This window comes from Hylaeus volcanicus, chromosome 3 (assembly GCF_026283585.1).
Source record: "Hylaeus volcanicus isolate JK05 chromosome 3, UHH_iyHylVolc1.0_haploid, whole genome shotgun sequence".
Classification (NCBI taxonomy): domain Eukaryota; kingdom Metazoa; phylum Arthropoda; class Insecta; order Hymenoptera; family Colletidae; genus Hylaeus; species Hylaeus volcanicus.
The window spans coordinates 30,989,794-31,007,805 of NC_071978.1; the positions used below are offsets into that span (position 1 = coordinate 30,989,794).

The 18,012-nt window shown below is 41.4% G+C and overlaps 4 protein-coding genes across 11 annotated transcripts; all 4 read left to right on the plus strand.

Annotated features, from left to right (window-relative positions):
* The first annotated feature begins 245 nt into the window (after positions 1-245).
* On the plus strand, positions 246-6,047 carry LOC128873429 (uncharacterized). 5 transcript variants are annotated; one of them, XM_054117013.1, is made up of 6 exons: positions 255-384; positions 462-644; positions 1,438-1,604; positions 4,735-5,325; positions 5,428-5,727; positions 5,818-6,047. In XM_054117013.1, the coding sequence occupies exons 4-6, from the start codon at positions 4,735-4,737 to the stop codon at positions 5,911-5,913; spliced, it is 987 nt and encodes a 328-aa protein (XP_053972988.1). In that variant the 5' UTR covers positions 255-384; positions 462-644; positions 1,438-1,604; the 3' UTR covers positions 5,914-6,047. The 5 variants fall into 5 exon arrangements, with proteins under 5 accessions (XP_053972987.1, XP_053972988.1, XP_053972989.1 ...); XM_054117012.1 differs by lacking the exon at positions 462-644 and having other exon boundaries at positions 246-384; XM_054117014.1 differs by lacking the exons at positions 255-384; positions 462-644; positions 1,438-1,604 and adding an exon at positions 3,199-3,506.
* Positions 6,048-6,192: 145 nt separating this feature from the next.
* On the plus strand, positions 6,193-8,936 carry LOC128873433 (uncharacterized). Its single transcript, XM_054117019.1, has 5 exons — positions 6,193-7,097; positions 7,362-7,433; positions 7,501-7,587; positions 7,648-7,999; positions 8,072-8,936. The coding sequence occupies exons 1-5, from the start codon at positions 7,044-7,046 to the stop codon at positions 8,401-8,403; spliced, it is 897 nt and encodes a 298-aa protein (XP_053972994.1). The 5' UTR covers positions 6,193-7,043; the 3' UTR covers positions 8,404-8,936.
* Positions 8,937-9,971: 1,035 nt separating this feature from the next.
* Positions 9,972-13,786, plus strand: LOC128873428 (uncharacterized). The gene is made up of 8 exons (XM_054117010.1): positions 9,972-10,068; positions 10,203-10,261; positions 11,220-11,412; positions 11,859-12,190; positions 12,271-12,330; positions 12,922-13,123; positions 13,238-13,479; positions 13,569-13,786. The coding sequence occupies exons 1-8, from the start codon at positions 10,008-10,010 to the stop codon at positions 13,623-13,625; spliced, it is 1,206 nt and encodes a 401-aa protein (XP_053972985.1). The 5' UTR covers positions 9,972-10,007; the 3' UTR covers positions 13,626-13,786.
* Positions 13,787-14,210: 424 nt separating this feature from the next.
* On the plus strand, positions 14,211-17,929 carry LOC128873864 (uncharacterized). 4 transcript variants are annotated; one of them, XM_054117817.1, is made up of 9 exons: positions 14,211-14,269; positions 14,331-14,426; positions 14,554-14,620; positions 14,702-14,934; positions 15,011-15,843; positions 15,974-16,169; positions 16,384-16,482; positions 17,307-17,663; positions 17,789-17,929. In XM_054117817.1, the coding sequence occupies exons 6-9, from the start codon at positions 15,984-15,986 to the stop codon at positions 17,873-17,875; spliced, it is 729 nt and encodes a 242-aa protein (XP_053973792.1). In that variant the 5' UTR covers positions 14,211-14,269; positions 14,331-14,426; positions 14,554-14,620; positions 14,702-14,934; positions 15,011-15,843; positions 15,974-15,983; the 3' UTR covers positions 17,876-17,929. The 4 variants fall into 4 exon arrangements, with proteins under 4 accessions (XP_053973792.1, XP_053973791.1, XP_053973794.1 ...); XM_054117818.1 differs by having other exon boundaries at positions 14,238-14,256; XM_054117816.1 differs by having other exon boundaries at positions 14,219-14,426.
* The last annotated feature ends 83 nt before the right edge of the window (positions 17,930-18,012 follow it).

Sequence of the window (18,012 nt, forward strand, 5' to 3'; positions counted from 1 at the left end):
CGTTCGGATACGGTTGCCCAATTTTCCGCGTAAGAAGGTCGTCGAGCGGATCTTGAAGCGGCCGCGGGATTTTTCCTCCGCGGCATGATTCAGAACCCACCTGGGCCATATAACAGGGGGTGGGGTCAGAAGGCTACCAGTAGAATTTCGTAAATATGTACGGTAGCCATAGTACGCAAGATCTTTCGTAAAAATACGGACGACCTTCGAGACTGATTCGAGGTATCGAGAGGCGGAGAGTCTCATCTCGGTAGTATCTGTTCTGCCGCGCGACAAGATGCACTGGTTCTTAAGCGTTTGCTCGCCATCTGTGATCTATTCGGTGCATTGCAGAGATTGGTGCGCGTCGTAGAAGCCGAGATAGAGAATTTCTAACCTCCAAACGTGAGTAGGGGTAGCAATTGACACGTTAGGTATTTAACCCCCTATCGAGCGAACTCTATTTTACTTTTTCTTCTAAGAAACTTATAAGAAAACGTCATGTGTAAATCCTGTCAAATTTTCGCAACGAAATTTATACGACTTGACACGGTATGCGATACAGGGTTACAAGTTAGATTTTGAATGGCCTTTGTTTGGAAAACTTGAATGGTATCCACGAAGTTTTAATAATGAACAGCGTTGTAAGTTCCCGGAAGCTTTAGGTGAGTCAGTGCAAATGATAAGCTGTCGTTTAGCTTAGATAAATTATTCATTATTTTCATACACGATAAACGACAAAGGTAACAAACTAAATGCGTCTTTTACTCATTTCGTCCATTTACTTGTAATGGACGCGAACACTTTACGCGTCCATTTTCGATAAGAATTTTTCATTTTCAAATTCCGTTTCCTATTCCATTTCGTAGATAATGTTTCATCAGCGAAACACTGACCGAGTTCCTAAATTTCTATCGAGGTCGAAGGACTTGCGGTCATTGTTTCGTAATCCATTACGTAGCTGTTACATAAGACCAGACCCGACTACGTTATATAATAACGCGTAGTCGAAATTTTGTACCAATGACATTTGCATCGAAGATTCAAAATTATCTAGAAACCGGCATGCGATTTTGTAATAAGATATACGAATAAAGAATAAAATCAGCGACGCATCGTGTGCCATTTTACGAATTAAGCTTCTTGCAGTCTAGCTTGTCGATATTCTAAATAATACGTAGGAGCAGTCCACGCGTTAAAAGTGTAGAATTAATTTAGTGTTCTCGCGAGACAAGATGTCAACCTTACTGACACGCGAACTGACGCTTAATTACATCTTGCGTTACTTTTTCTTCTGTATCGTTCATGCTGCTGCGTTACGTCCAACGAGAGACACTCGCGTTCAGTCGGTGTACGGTGTTTCCAAGTTCGCATGTCGAATTTAGAATTATCTCTTTAAACATTTACATATCACTTTTACGTATAAATCAGACCTTCCAATCGTGGATATCATTTTAGAAAATTTGCCTCACCGAGCATCGATATCGCCAGAAAAATTGCTGTTGCTGTTGTCTGGAAGTTCGCAGACCAGGCTCGATTTCACGCGACAGGGTGCGAAGGAATTGTACAAGGTCCTATGAACAAAGACCGCCAGGCTTGACAAGTGTTTGCAACGAATAAATAAAGTGAGTAGACGGTGGAACAGACCCTTTACCACTATAAATGAATTAAGGACAACGATATCGTTTGTATGCGCGTGCAACATAACGATAGCTCGAATCGCTGACGAAGAATCGCCGCCTGTCGTCGCGTTCTCGAAAGTGAAAGAAATTTGTGAACGTCTTCTCTGCGAGGTCAATCGAGAACTCAAAGTACCCAGGTTTAGTCGTGCTCACGAAATTTTTTCGAAAAGTTTCAGAATCGTAATCGCATTCTCCGTGTATAAATCTTCCGTTACTCTCTCCGTAATAATTTAGCGTCGATTATTTTTGGACACGAAGATCAACTTATCCCTAATTTCTGTCAATTTTTCACGCGATGAGAATCACTGACCCACGACAGGTGGATGCTCGCGTTGCATAACACCTCCGCTTACACGTTCAAGCGTTCGAAAAAGATGTTGAATGAGATTCGTAGAAATTCGAATGACTCACATATTCGGAATCACCGCTACACTTTGTACCACCCACGCCACTAGTTGATTCGCCTTTGATACCTCGAAGAGTAATTTCTCGAGAGATTAGGTCGTTTGCGTGACGACAACTGTGGCAAATATTTGTCCTCTACGCAACAGAGAGAAATTTCTGTTCTATGTACGAAGGAAGGATTCCGATAACGTTTACTTGCATTCGGTTATGTTTCGTCAGAAAACGAATAGGAAGAAGTTTGCGTGGTAAGTAGACCGCGCAAAGTTTACAGTAACGAAATCGCTTGCAATGACTAATCCATATATTCGTTTTCAAGTTTTTCCTGTTATACCGCGTATAGAATCGTTTTATCGTTGAACCTCGATGATTTAAATGTGGCAATTGAAATATGTCTAAGTGAAAGTATCAGCTAACATATAATTTATTTGTTAACCGACTCGTTTATCTTTAACAGCCACGTTGTTTGTACAACTCAAAATTGAGTTATAATTTGTATGTATCGAGTTTGTCATTGCTATAGTGGCTACTAATAATGATACGTCTTTCTTTCGTTAAACGCAAAGATTTACGCCTACATTAATTCTCACCGTTTCAAGGAAATGCATCACGAGCGTAATTCGAATAAAGTAACACTCCAAGCGACGCTCGCCGCCGATTTATGTTTGAGGAAGCACATGGTCGCGAGACGGTTGGGAGTGAAAGTGAAACGATGGCCGGGCGTAGACGTGCGGCGGTCCACGTGGTTTTGCTTTCCACGCTGAAACGGTTAAGTGTCTACCGAACTCCGTGCAGCAAGCTCGTCGACCAGTCTATATAGTCTCCCGAGCAGTTTCATCATAATAGTTTTTCGTCTACGAAGTTTCGTAATCACCGTAAAAATGAATCGCGGTGAAATCATAACGTGCATCCGAATTCGATTACGTGTCACCCGGTGACCGTAGACCGATGTTCCGTGGAACAACTACGGCAATAAATATAGAAAATACAAAAAATGAAAATGTGCTACAATCCAGAAATGCGTTGGGCTAGTCGAGGCCGGGATCTCGTTCAAAGTGTAAAGACAAAAATGATGTTTCAGTCGTACGTGCAATTTACGCGAAAGGAAATTGTCGATTTCGCCGTTAAAGTGGGGCTCGAAAGTCCCCCATGCGTCAGCGGTTCGCATCGATGGTCGCGTAATACTGGAGCAGGAAGGGTGCATCGATGTCGTTTCATATTGATTGCGGATGTAGTTGCAACGGTTCCGATAGTAATTGTCGCGTGTATTAATTTCTAAAGTTGTCCAACGAGTGTCGCTCGGATTTCATCTTATTTCGCTGTGTTACGCGGTCGTCGCGAGTTACGCGATACGTTGCAGTGCTAACCAATCGTATCATCGAGGTATACCGAAAAAAGTGAACGAACGAATCGTTAAAATGTTCGGACACGAGGAAACCAAAGGTTCGTAAAACTCTGACAAATCAGATTGGTTTGTGTTTGAACCCTTAGGACAGTGTTTTAAACACTTTTAAAACCGGGCGTGGCAAACTGGTCACGGCATATCTGTTTTGCTCGTGCAGCGACAGATGTGTCATTCGAATGTATATTCGTGTACCATGCGTCTAATTAAAATAAAATTATTCTGATGCTGGGGTTACAGGTGGTTCCGACCGCTACCTCTGCGACTGCTACCACTCCGATTCAGTTGTTGCACGATGTGATTTTCATGCCATGGCCAGTGACGTCCATCGCGTAACACCCGAAAATTCCTGGTCGATCGTTGGTTTCGAAACTCTGGAAATATCGCCGCTAACAAATTCTCTGCACGCGTCATTTCGAGGTTGCGAAGACACGTTGAAATGGAGCACGAGGCGTACGATCGAACCGAGGACTGTCAAAAAGTCGAAATTCGATCGATGGTGAACAGTAACGCGCGATCAGACCTCAAGTTTACAGTCTTTCGATCGACAAACGCAATTCTTCCGCGTTGGATCGCAACGACCAATATTAACTAATATTTTTAAAAGTGTCAGGAAGTGCTTACACACTCATGCCTAGAAGAGTGTAAAGAGTGAAAGCGAAACTGATGTTTTTCGCGCAACAAGTTCAGTTCCGCCGTGATTTGTATAAAATTTTCGCGCGTTTCTCCGTGATGCACGGATGAGTATGATCCCGTGGGTGAAGCATGCATTCCATAGGACAGGTATTCTGGTCGATGTGAGTTGGCTAATGGATAAGTACCATTTAAATCGAATGAGTTCGCGTGACGAATATAAACGGCCTCGTTAGTCGCATTTTTCCACATTTACCTGGCGACCACTCGCGCAACTTACGTGATAGGAATGGTGCGAACACGAGAAAAACGCGCGCTTACCGAGCAAATCGTAAACGCCCTCTGGCAGTCCTGGTTTTCTTGTTTTTTCGATTCTTTTCTTTTCCCCGGGCGCGGGCACGGACGTTTCGTAGTCTTCGATTGTGTTTTTAAATGATCGTCGTCGAATTTATTCCACGTGAATAGCATTCCTCGACGAATTCTTCGCAAAGCAAGTACCGCATTTTTTTAATCCCTTTGTATCAGCATTTTTCTTTACTTGAACACGATAAAAATCTTCGATAATAACGAAACAGCCTAAAGACACTCTTGAAAATCGTTCGCCATTTTAAACGCCATTTTCGGGTTCAATTGCAGATGAAGACATCGCCGATCTGCTGGCTCGTGGCTAGTTTGTTCTTACCATGCTTCGTTAGTCCTCTTCAGAGCGAACCACGACAAGTTTACTGGCCTAGCTATTCGCTTTACGATCCCTCGGATCCCCGTTTACAGCCAGCAGAAATACTTTCCTACCGGTACAGTGCTCCAATGGTTCAAAGGCCACCGTCGCATGCGACACGGTACGAATCAAAATCTTTCCCTGCATACGCGGTAAAATATTTTGAAAACCGCCAGTCAACGTATTCCGCAAGAGTACCCGAAGAAACTCTACACGCGGAGAGATATTACGATTACCACGATTTTGTGGCGAATAATCAAGAGCGAGGAGAGTCGAGCGACAGGGCACATCTCGGACAAGCAAAAGACGCGGAAACAAGTTCGAAGGAAAAGGAAATTATTAAGAACATGAGTATTCTCGATAAACTACTATCGGAAGACTCGAACGAAAAAGATTTGGACAATGCGATCCAAGACAATATTATATCCGAAGAGACGAAGAGGGTTGCCAGAGAGATCCGAAAACAGAAGCCAGGTTTCTTTTGGACCCTCGCTAGAATCACCTTCGAAGTAAGAGAATCGCACAAATTTCTTATTTCTTTTAGATTCGAGATTCAATTATTCCAAACGTTTTAATGAACTTTTTAATAAGAATATCATACCTATTTTCAGACCATCAACGACACTAAATCAGCGATCCAGCAGATCGGCGAAATAGTCAACAATAGCATCGTGCCGGATTCTGCAACGCAAAGTTCGATGATGAGTGGTTCCTTGACGGCTATTAATACCAATGCCACTGCAAACAAGACGGCAGATCTCAACGGAACGGAAACAACGACGACAACGTCACCCACGACGACCACCGAGACGGCCGTCTTACTGACCAGGAGTGATTTACAGAGTTTGATCAGACGAAATGTCCTAGGCCTCGTTAGGCTGTTCAACATCGAGTGGAAAGATGCTTTAAACGTGAGATCTTCTCGTTTCTTTGACTAACTTGAGGTGTAAGATTTGATAGATTTTCCGAAAAGACTCGATAACTACTCGGTTCTGTTGTAGGAATCGGAAACAACCGTAAGGGAGTTCCGGAAAAATCTTGGAAATCAGGTGGACAGCTTTCTTCAGGACAATCCGAACGCATACCGAGGAGTGTAAATTTCAATACGCTTTGTAACGCGTAGTCAAAGACTGAGTAGCTCTCGTACAATATATCCATCTTTAGTTATAACATTAGTCGATCAACTGTGTAACCGCATTTTTACGATTCGAATTAAAAGAAACATTCAAACTGAAGGTCGAAAAATTTGCAAACACGAGAACTGATCGGTCGAGCGTCGAATCTTGAGAGCGCTTAATAAGGTTTACGTTGCGTTCAAACGAAATGGCAACGGATACACTTTACGAACTTTTCTCGCACCTTGTATAGTGCTTTAGGTAGAACGTTGCGTAACATACGAAATTCAAAGGTTGGTGGCCGATCGGCTCACGTCACTTTCAAAGATCATCGTCCGATATTTATGTAACTCCGAAGCGACCCACATGATCGTAACACCTGCGGGCGAATAATCAGTGAAAGAGGACAGGCGGGAGCGGACGGGAATTCGAGAAGTCCGATTGCGGTAAGTAGAAAGCACCTTCTCGACGTTTGCATCGAATTCGATTGGTTGGCGCTTTGCGTGGGATTTCTAGGCTCTCTTTTGTAATACGGATCCCCGTGTCTAGTTACTCTTCGGCGTCTCTTCCAAATCCAAAGTTCTCTTTCTCGAACGTTCCCTTGGTGAGTACTGTTACATGTTACGAATTGTCGGTTACACGTGATATCACAACTGTATTTTATTTTTTAGACTTTCGTCTGCAACATTTTTATTGCCTGAAATCGACAGAGCATTGGCGAAGTCGCTGCACGAACGACTCTTCTTTCATTGACGATTTTTATGCGTTGAAATTATGTAGGTCTGTGACATCGTAAAATTCATTTTTAGCGACGTCAAATGAGATTCCACCCACGCTACTCCATATAGGTATGAAAAACAACACGAACGAATCCCGGTGAAAGAGGACAAAAGAGGGGCCGACTTGTGTGTATCATGCTTACGTGAAATAGAAAGGAATCGGTGGACAAAAATACTGCGTCAAGATTCTGAAACGTGATTGGTCGATCCTCGGCGTGGGATCTTACAGTCACCCTTATAGATCGGTGGATCGCGTCGACCCGTTCTGCAGTACGTTGATCACGAAGATCGCACCAGACATCGTTCGCAGAGCAGAGCAGAAAATTGACAAATATGATAGCAAGCATTGCTATCTTCGGACTTTTTTGTCTCGTTCCTTCCGAAGGGGTAAGCTCCTCGCGAATAACACATTAATTTTTAATCGCACTAACAATACAGGTGTGGTTTATCAATCTCGGGTGTAGAAGGCATCTTGACAATCGTTTGATACTTTTTATACGTAGAAAAGTGAAAGCTGGCGTGCAACGTGGGCGCGTAACTGTTCAGAAACGATCCCAAATACCATCGCGAACAAACGCTTAAACCAGCGGCGTCAAGAAATTCACAACAACGCATGAAATGGATTTCTCGAGTTTTCTTCTTCTGTTGCAGGTGAACTTTTTGAGAGTGAAACGTCAAAATGTCCCGGAGCAAGGTGAACACGTGATAGATAACATCTTTAACGTGAGTAGTATATCGTTTCTGCATTTTCACGATGGTTTGTTTAAATACCAATTTTACGCGACGATAGATTCCGATCACGGCGATCAAACAAACCGCTACCGCTGCTCAGTCGTTTAGCCCGGAAAATTCTCCAGCCATTGACAGTGTTTTTCAGGTAACAAACTTATTTTACTTTTTTCTCTTTGCGTAATTCACGAACGGAATGATTTTGTAGATTCCTATATCGACTCTCGAGGCGGTTGGAAATCTCGTAAAAGCGACGTCTGGACAAAGAACTCAGAATTCCGAAGAGCTACAACGGATACGACAAGAAAGAAGAGACAAAATTCTGGCTCAAAGGGAAAGACAAAGATCGCAAAGGGATCAAATTCAACGGCAACGTCTTCAACGTCAACAGAACAAGAGAACCATCATGCTTCACAATAAAGACCCGTTCGGACTGAACGCCTTATCGAATCTTTTACTTGGTAATCATGGTTTTTTAGATCTTTTTGGTGGGCATGGTGGTCATGTCGGACACGGGGTTCACAGTGGGCAGACTGATCACGGTGGTAATGGACACCAAGGTAAATATTTTTTTACGTCGCGCGAAATTACTTGTTTCCGACACGTCTAACGATGAAAAATCAATTTTATAGGCATCCATGGAAGCCACGGTAGTTTGACGGGTAGTAACCAAAACACTTACGAAGTCCACGAGAACGTGGAAGAAGACACTGGCTATGCGTGGCACGGAATCACAGCTGGAATCGGAACAGTTTATGGTTCCCGGCCCACCAACGCGTTTACGATACAGAACAAGATCGCCCCAAAAGAGGACAAGCCAAATAAATATACTTACGACGATTCACAAATACAGAATAAAATTGCACCGGTAACAAACTTCAGGGATAGGTTCAGATACGAGGAAGAACCTCCGCTGCAGAATAAAATTGCACCGAAGAGCAACAGGATCGCGTTTCAGTCTTGAGGAACAAGATAAAGAAAAGCTATAAAGCCTAAGTGATAGATCTCGTTATATCCCAGTTGCGTCAATGTTAGACGATATACATTTCATCAGTATCGATAACGATGAACGGATAATTGAGTATAATTAACTCTGGGAGATTATAAATTACTGATTTACGACTGTAGATTACAAATATGTCAGTAATCGTTAAAGTAATTATTATTACAATGTAATCGCTAGAATCCGATGAGTAAACTTTTTTTTAGAAAATTGCGAAAATTTAAAACTGAAGTAAAGCAAGTCGTCAAGTAACGATTCTATTATTTAAATAATATAAGTAGAATATTGTAGTGTACGTGACGTATTGGATGTTCGCAAAAACTCACTCGATTGCGTATCTCTGTATCTACCTTTGTACAAACATTGAGAAAAATTCCGTGATTACAGGAAACGTAAATGACATGAGCGTTTCTCCGTCACAATAAACATCCATATTTAATATAGCAATGTAATCCTCCGCTGCATACGTAAATATATTTTCTTTCCACACAAAATAGGGGTTTTTAACTTCTTCGCAAATTATTTTTTTTTTTTTAATATAATTGCAGATTTTTTAATTTTAAAATAGAAAAATGTGCTCATCCATTTTGCATAAATTCCTTTTCCCTCGAGTTTATAGATCTTTCTAGTATGCAACGAGTTCCATTCTTTTTTCCAGGTGACTCACTCGTCGCTGTATCGTTCATGTAATTCTACGTTAAATGATAATTAGTTCGTCGCGTGGTATTAAATTATTCCGGAGATATCATAATGTCTTACCTTACGCATAGGAAACACAGTGTGCGCAAGGTTGAGTGATTCACATTAGCGGTTTCCTCAAACTCCGAGGTTTCAACAAAGAACACACGCTCGTTTCGCAAATTCACCTTCTCTTCCGGAGAACAACAACGAAATACCAAATGTTTCCAGCCATTCTCGATTCTACAGTCGATTTGTTGAAGAATTCTAATGTGTACGATGAACCTGGTGCTGATGATATGCGCGAACTCGGCATCGCTTCGAATAAATTGTGGCCGATGAATATAAAACTTCTAAATTAACGGTACTTTTAGAAGCTTCTAAGCAATCGGAGTATAAAACGTTGTCCGTGTATCGTTTAAAAACTGTTGCGACAAAGATATGTATCAATTTTTAATTTAACTTGCAATTCGAAAATTTGCATGCATCGAGTTTTCTTCTTACAATCGATTAACTTGTTGCATGTCACCGCGTGGTCTACACAAAAAAGTATTCATTTATTGCAACACAGGTTTTTACCACGATCCTGAACGCGAAGGTTTTTCTTTAATTTCACATAAACACGACAATTACGAAGTCTCGATGGAATTTTACCGATCAAATAATTTTTCCTTTACGAGATATTCTTTTTCTTCGAGTAATAGAAACTATTGTTTTATAAGTATAATAATGTGTCGCAATTGACAAGGAAACCATCTAACTACTAGTCGCAGACGTTCCAGTGATATACATATGTATGTAGTCCAACCTTGACCCCCGTAATCACAGTGCATTTGGTACGCAGTTGCCGTGCGATGCGTCTGTGAATTTGCAGTCGCCAAGATTCGATGGACGGCTCGACAACTTGTTTCTTCTTAGAACACGTCAGACAGTATCCCTTCCCGACAGGTAAGCCCGTCGTAACGGCTTCGAGGTCCTTTCAGAAATCGGTAGTACGCCGTGGGGCGGTTCGAAGAGCGCGTCAGTTGAAAGAAAGATGCTGTGCGGCAAGGTTGTTACGGTGTTTACTCTTTGTTTGTTAGTTTACGCAACGGGAATGCCTCAAAGCGACAATAATGGGAATCAGGATCCATCGGCCGGGGTAAGTTTCGTGAAAAATGATCAAATTTTTGTATTCGTACCTATATCTGGGAATCGAGTTGCCTGTCGGCAAAGATGAGGAAAATTTTCGTCCACTTCCGCTATGGGCTTTCTAAATATTTTCTTAAAACGCGGTTAAAACCAGTGACAACGATCTAACGACAGACGACGGTTGGATGGTAGATCGACTCACGAGTAAAGATACGAAAGGAAAAGCAGCAACGGAGGAAGACCATTAGGTAACTTGCAAACGAAACTGTGGCCGGAGAAAGGATTGCGGAAGTGCTTCGGTGCAGGCTACAGAGCTCGGCGATCGAAATCTTTATAGATATATTCGCTGCGAACATTATCTCATTAAAATGTAGTCGATACCGATTACACGAAGAAAATGGTCGTGCGTTAGACTTCGTTATCGTTGAAAATGGCCATTGTTACGTCTAAAGACGTGTTACGTATAACTACAGGATGTTCTAAAAGTTACCGATTTGTTTTACGAATCCATTTAAAGCCAGAGAAGAAACATTTTTCAAATGATCTATTATCCGATTTTTTTCAGAAAAAAAAAATTAGTATTTTTCGATCTTCGAGAAATTGACTAGGTACAATTCGAAGCAATAATTACAAATATTCATCGAATACGAAAAATATTATAAATCGAACCGTCGGTAACCGCTTTTTGAGCTATCCTGTACAAGTAACACGTGGAAACACGCATTAGCAAATTACAGCCAAAGCATAGTTACGTATTTCTTTCAATGCTCGCAAGAGCCAATTCGAATTGACAGTAGTATCGAAGCAATTTACCCGCTATCTACTATACCTCGGCGTATTGGTAAGTTTCTTATCGGTAATATAGGGAAATATATAAAACTTGGGGCAGGGTCAAGTTCAACGGAGTATGTCTCGATTAGATAATTTCGAAATGAAACCGATGTACCCCCTTTTCATTTTATTCACAGCTTCCACTGATTCAATTTACCAATGGCGGAATTAGATTTAATTTTGGAGGCTATCACGCCGAGGCAGGCCTTGGTGGTCTTCTGACTGGCTCGAGAACAGGAGGTGGACTTCACGCTAGTGCAGGCACACCTTGGGGTGCTCACGCAGGAGCTGGCCTGGGCGGATTGCTCGGCGGTGACAATGCAAATGCTGGCTAGTAGAATTTCCTACAATTTTTTCTAGAATACAGTTCCGGATCGTGAAATATCGAGACTGTAGCAAGCACAATCGCAAATTAATTCGCGAGCCAAGAGCCGAGAACCTTTTCGATCATTTTTCGTTCCGATATCCAAAAGGATTTTTTTCCCAAAGGCAAGAAACCTCTCGAAATCGACGATAATAAGCTCTCTTTGCAAGTTGGCGGAAGACAAGCGTAAATAAATTTACGTCGTTGCAGCTACCAGATAGAAACATAAAGTATGCCTGCAGGCACACTAGCTTAGATATATTTATTGTTTGTATTGAGATTGTGTTTGCACAAACAACTTCTTATATACGTATAAAAGAACTATGTCTGAAAGTGATTCAAGGCTCCATGCAGCTACAGAAAAATCTTTCGTTTTCGAGTGTACGAAAGTTAAAAATCGATAATTTAATAGGAGGTGGTCTTTACGCGAGAGCTGGCCTCGGAAATGGAAGACCGGAAGCTGCAGCCGGCCTGGGTGGAGTATTGGACGGTAGCGGACGATCGATTGCCCCCGCTAGGGGTGGGCTCTTCGCCGGTGCAACCACCGGCGCCCGTGGAGTTGGCGTTGGAACGGGAACCCGTGATTTTGCTGCGGCAACCGGAGCTGGAGTCTACGGTCCAAACGAGGAAATCAATCGTTCGACTAGCAAAGGTATCAACGGATCGGTCAGCGCCGGAGGCAAACCAGTCGGAAGTGGCTCGAACATTCAAATCATCGCGAAGAAGGCTCAGAATGTTAAGCAGGTTGAGACGATGTTTTTACCATCGAGCCACTCGATGCGTCGCAATATCGTAAGCTGGTTTTCAATGTCGAATTTTTTTAGGCATCGAGCAACGCGGTCAACCCGGAACCAAAGCAGAAGGACCATTCATCGAACAAAGAGGTAACCAATCGTCGAAATCACGATGATGACAACATCGTTTAAGATGATTACATCGAGCAGTTTGTTATTTATCGGTTTAACTTGGAAGTAACCCCTTTTGGATGAAATAAAACAGCAGAACGAAATATATTTCATTTACATACGTATGCATGTACGAATAAGTAAAGGATAATTTAGAGGCAATGTATGTACAAGAGGGAAGTTGGTTAAGATTTTCAGGCGCAAGTGAATAAAAGGCTAAAAAATAAGAAAAATTTCAAATTATCATCGATACTTGTTATCGGTAATGTCTTACGTACGATTAAAGCAATTCCTACGATCCTGTGTACATAGATTACGACGAAATTCAATGTGAACAATTTTAGACCTTCCCTGATGTTTAAGCGGAATGGGAAGTTGTAGTCCGAATAATGAATATTTAAACATTTGTACAAGAATAAAAGATAGAAAAGAACTTGGCATTTCTTTGCGACGATAAGCCATTCTACACTATTATTATAGTTATTGTTAGTTGAATTTTTGAGAACGATATATCAGCTTCTTAAACTGTCATTGTACCTAAAAAAAAAAACTTGAATACGATTGCGTCAGATCCGTGAAATAGGAGCGTCTCAGCCACTGGTTATTGCCAGCGCGGGTATTTCTGGAACTCTTTCCGTGAATCCTGTTCCTCAAGGACCTCTGGTTCCGCAGCCGATGGAACAGGTGAAGGTAGTAGGAAACGTTGGAACAATCGAGCCAGCTCCCCCTGCACCCCCGCTGACGAGTGATACGAATGAAATTCCACTAGTAGGTAAGTGTTTAGCGGTTAGTTACGAAAAAAAAAAGATTTTCACATTGATAATTACCAATAAGCTTTCGTTTAGATTTGTTTTCTTACGCATAAGTACTCGAAATACTTTTCTAGATAAACGCCCTCAACGAGTGAGAGTCATATATCCAAAATGGATAAGAAAGAGATTAGGGGGACCCAGGAAACAAATTATCTACGACACCGGGGTGAATGTACAAAGTGATCCATCTGATGCAAATACTCAAAAACTTTCGCGTCGTCAAGTTGATGAAATTCTAAATGTACCCAGATCGAGAACAGATCCTGTACTGGTACAAAGCGGTAACAGCGATGGATTCTATGAGGACGTCTTCAACGTAAGGAAAATTGTCGATTGAATCTAGAACGTTTCTATAAGTATTTTCTATATTATCGAACTTTGTTATTTACGTATATCGTTTTACAGATACCAGTATCGACACTTAATGCTGTTAACCGATTATTAAACAACAATTTCGGTTGACTAATCGCGTTGCGTATGTATGTATACGTGAAACTTTTCGATCCGAGGGTATGTTTCATACGCAAATTTAATGGTAAAGGAAGTCATGATGTATCAATATAATCGAATTTAGTTTATGTACGATTTTATAATAAATTTTTAAATAAATCTTTTTATTCACCCTTCTTGCATTTTTCTCTCCTAGTCCGTACTGCGTTAATCATAGTTTTAATAAAAACCCGTAGCCTCGCAAACATTGGTAAAAAGATGACGCAACAGTTAACGCGTCAACGATACACGGCTAATATAAATTTGGACAGAAATTTTATCGTAAAGCCTTGTCGAATACAACTTTGAACATCTTCACGATCATCGAGAAATTTTGCGTTGCGTACAAATTATACAACTCGCCGATAAGTGTATCTACAAGGAAGTATCGTAATTTCACACAAAACAATGGCGCTCAAGACAAATACGACCACTCGATGAAAAGCCAAGGTCGAGGTTTTGAGTATCAATGCTAACATTCGAGCAACTAAAATTATCATTAAGTGGTTACAATTAATGGCTGCCCATTTTAATGTACGTTGACCGATAACTATATAAACGCGAGTACGTCGATGCGAGACAGCAAGCAAGAAAGCGGTTCTAGGTATTACCAGACGGTAAGCTAATCTGTAGTAGAGTCGAGCTAAACATAAATTTCTGGTCCTTTCAATGTTCAAGTTGAACGCGTTCAGAATGAAGCTTGCAATTTTGTTGCTGCTCTCCTTCACGGTGTCAACATTGGCAAGACCCCAGAATGATGATTCGGATAATATGGTAAGCATCGAACAAATTTCAAATATATTCATAATCTCGAAGCCTGAAAGAAGAAAACGTAACTTTTCGATGGACGAGTTCGATGCACGATACGGAAAATTTGTTATTCGTTGTTTTTAAATTCCAGAACAATAATGAATCGAATCCGAGTGAGCCAACAAAAAACTCGGGAGAGTCAGGAAACTCAAACGGAGGTAAGTAAAATAGAAACAGAATAACTATTAGAGAGAAAAAGTATCGATCAAGGGCGTCGCATTACTTACCATAATACGCAGATGGGCTAGAACTTCAACAGTTGGTGGACGAACTTTTTCTCGAATTGAAGCCCATTCTTGGAGAAGAGACAGTTCAACTCTTGAGAACCCTTCTTGCGCCAGTGCTCAAACTCCCTCTAAATCTAGTTGAGGATACTTTAATCGGAGTAGTCAAGGGCCCACAAGATATCACCAAACTGTTGATAGACCCAACGATCAGCGCAATTTTGTCTGCACTAACATCTCTGTTTGCTGTAAGTGTTTCTCACGTGGGACGTTAAAAGTGTCTTACTTGTTTTTGACTCGGTATATTTCCTCTTTGTGTTTCAGACACCTGTCAATCTACTTAAATTTATAGGAAGTCTATTAAGTCAACTATTGGGTTTCTTATGATTTGAATTTGTCTATTATTTCGGTGGCTGGAAAATTCATTTGCATCCGGAATAACACATAAGTAATTAATACAGAAGGAGCAATTATGTGTGACAAATTGTATCGAAGTAATAAAATTTAATAAACAACAACGAATTTGCGAATAAGTCATTTCACGCTAAATCAATCACTGTCTATGCGCAACATTTATATTTAACTGAAATACGTCGAAAGATGTAAAGATCTTATTACAAGTTAGCAGCCATTAGCTCGCTATTACACGCGACGAAGGATCGTTTGAAGAACCTTTCATCGCAAATAATACCGATTAGCAGGTCTCACCACGTGGAGGGAGGTTGCTGCGAGTGGAAACCCGCGAGTGAGATGGAAGGAAACAATGTTCCCTCGATCTCCCTCTGTACGTCAATATTACAGAAAAATCATACTTTCGATCATTTTTTAAACAAATATTACTAATAAATAATTTAACTATCGTCAAAAATGAATATTTAGTTGACCCAATCAATAGATATTAAAATATTGACAAATTTCTCAGAATGACGTGTGCGCAACTCACTGAAATCGCATTACTAACATTGTGAAGCAAATCGAAGGAGAAAGTAACGCCATGTCGTAAGACTGTACGTCGAGTTTATAACAGAGCACGACGAAATGAGTTAGTCGCCGAGTAACTGCGAGCCATCGAACACCTTTGTCGTTGAATTTCCGTTTCTATTTTATTAGTTTTCCTCTCGTTTTTGACAGAAGGTGCAGATATAACAGGCGCACGAGTAAGTACTCGTATCGAATCGTTTTGCTTCCGAAAGAAAGTATCGAAAGCTATAATACTTGTAAAGTTCTGTCAAAATATTTCTCAACGATGACGAAGTTGAAACTTTCACCGAGAAACATTCTTCACAGAGTAACAGCAATGCGAAGGACGTTTGGAATAAAAAGTATTTTGAGGATAGGTGTTATAGTTATCGTATGTCGTTTCGATCCATCGATCGGTTTACCCACGGAACAACCAACGAGATTTACACTAAACACCGGCGACGGCGACGTGAGTTCGACTACCGCCACTACGTTGACCACGTCGAGATTGGACCAAGGACGAGTGAGTGATTTCTTAAATTCCTTGTGTCGCGGTTAAAAGTTTGTATCGTTTTAATTGTTACACGTACGAGTGTCACTCTTACACGGTGTTAAAGAAATCGAGAGAAAATCGATTACGACAGGAACGAGAACATAATTAACGAAAGGTCAAAATTGCAAACATTGGCCTCAGAATCTAGAGGGTTCCAGTCAAAATTCCATTTCGGTTTTTGTAGGAGTTGTTAGGCCGCGTCGCGGACGCGATAAGAATCGTCACAGGAAGATTGGTCAATTCTGTCACACTGGCCAGAAACATCATAATCGATCGGGCGGAGGTAATTGACGCATTGACGCGTTTAATGTCTGATTTTCATTCCTCTCCCAACTAAATTGATAATCCCTTGATATAAAATCGAGATTCATCGAGACACGCCGAATCCATCTCGCGTGTATCTTTCGCAATTACGTCTTGTCTGGAGCAAGGTTAGCTCTTTTCCCTTTCGTATGTGGCAATAAGGAATAACGAAGTAGTTGAACGCGAAGAACGATCTCGTGTAAAAGTCATCGAGGTCGAATCTCGTGCGAAACTCGTTCAATTAGCTCGGGGACACGTATCGATTACACTCACTCGGTACAGTATATTCTGCTAGAACGAGCAGCCTTAATATACTTGCTTCGTTATACGAAAGAAAGAAACGTTGCTTACAAAGGTTGGTTTTAAATCGAATTCTGTACCATCATACCGTACAGTGAAAGCTCGCGGCGCGGCGGTAAAGAAACGGTTCTCGTTTCTGTGGGTAGATGACGCCTGCGACTTGTGTATGCTCGGTTTGGAAATAGTTTAGTCGTTTAGTCCATTCATCGCTACTTGGCTACAATTTAGGGATCTGTGGAGCATGCCCGTGAACTTGAATTTGAATCGAGTGTCGAACTTACAATTAGTTATACTTTCGATAACTGCTTTCCTCGAAGTTGTACAAGTTGTGCAAGCAACGCTTCATCGTATCATTGAAGATAAGAAAAATGACAAAAGTAACGGGGTCACCTATTTCTAGCAGGAGAGACTGTACATATTAGCATGCGTTGAAAAGGTCCTTAGATATATACGTTGAAACAACGAAACGAGGAAAACGGTGTATGGTGTTTGTTTATCGATCAGACGCTGGTCAGCGATTCACAGAACAATGTAGATACCGTGATCGCGGAGAAGACAGAAGATCCGAATAAAACCCAGAGGTCCTTGGAAACTATCCAGAACATGCCAGTGACGAATACTCGGACAGACACGCGTGAAATTGTACGATTGGAGACGGAGAGGGCTCAAGGCTTTCTCGAAAGGCCAGTTTACAAGCCTATAACGGGAATTTTAGAGAGTTTATTCAGACCTACGCCGCTCGTCGATGGTATCAAGGAGCAGGAAAAGTATGGAAACTCTGGGGACAAGTTCATCGGAATTGGTAGAGCCCTCGTCAACAGTTTCGAAGGTTTCAGCAACTTTCTCAACGCTGTGGTTGACGTAAGTACCTCTTACCCCAATTTGGCAAGCGAGTTTATACGAGTTGCGTGTTGTAGTCAATTTAGACGCGCGACTCCTGGAACCGATGGTGTTAGGATATTACTAATATACTATTCCGTCTTTAGTTGCCACGCAACGCTGCTAAAACGACGTCCCGTGGAATAACGGAAGCGCTGAATCATGTGGGAGCTCGTCTCATCGGACTCGAATGACAATCATGTTAATACGCTGATATAAGAAATTTTTTTGTTTGCACCTTGTTTGATGACTTTTTGTTACTTTAATAAAACTATTTGTTTCTCATTTAAAGTCTAAAGTTCAGGCCCTAATATGGCAGTTGTGGAAGCAC

Coding starts and splice junctions, on each gene's coding strand:
- LOC128873428 (XM_054117010.1), top strand. CDS start 10,008: ATGGACGGCTCGACAACTTGTTTCTTCTTAGAACACGTCAGACAGTAT. Junction 10,262..11,219: donor ATCAGGATCCATCGGCCGGG/GTAAGTTTCGTG, acceptor TTTTATTCACAG/CTTCCACTGATTCAATTTAC. Junction 11,413..11,858: donor CGGTGACAATGCAAATGCTG/GCTAGTAGAATT, acceptor ATAATTTAATAG/GAGGTGGTCTTTACGCGAGA.
- LOC128873433 (XM_054117019.1), top strand. CDS start 7,044: ATGATAGCAAGCATTGCTATCTTCGGACTTTTTTGTCTCGTTCCTTCC. Junction 7,098..7,361: donor GTCTCGTTCCTTCCGAAGGG/GTAAGCTCCTCG, acceptor CTTCTGTTGCAG/GTGAACTTTTTGAGAGTGAA. Junction 7,434..7,500: donor TGATAGATAACATCTTTAAC/GTGAGTAGTATA, acceptor ACGCGACGATAG/ATTCCGATCACGGCGATCAA.
- LOC128873429 (XM_054117011.1), top strand. CDS start 4,206: ATGAGTATGATCCCGTGGGTGAAGCATGCATTCCATAGGACAGGTATT. Junction 4,263..4,734: donor GGACAGGTATTCTGGTCGAT/GTGAGTTGGCTA, acceptor GTTCAATTGCAG/ATGAAGACATCGCCGATCTG. Junction 5,728..5,817: donor AGTGGAAAGATGCTTTAAAC/GTGAGATCTTCT, acceptor GTTCTGTTGTAG/GAATCGGAAACAACCGTAAG.
- LOC128873864 (XM_054117817.1), top strand. CDS start 15,984: ATGCGAAGGACGTTTGGAATAAAAAGTATTTTGAGGATAGGTGTTATA. Junction 16,483..17,306: donor TCATAATCGATCGGGCGGAG/GTAATTGACGCA, acceptor TTTATCGATCAG/ACGCTGGTCAGCGATTCACA. Junction 17,664..17,788: donor TTCTCAACGCTGTGGTTGAC/GTAAGTACCTCT, acceptor TTCCGTCTTTAG/TTGCCACGCAACGCTGCTAA.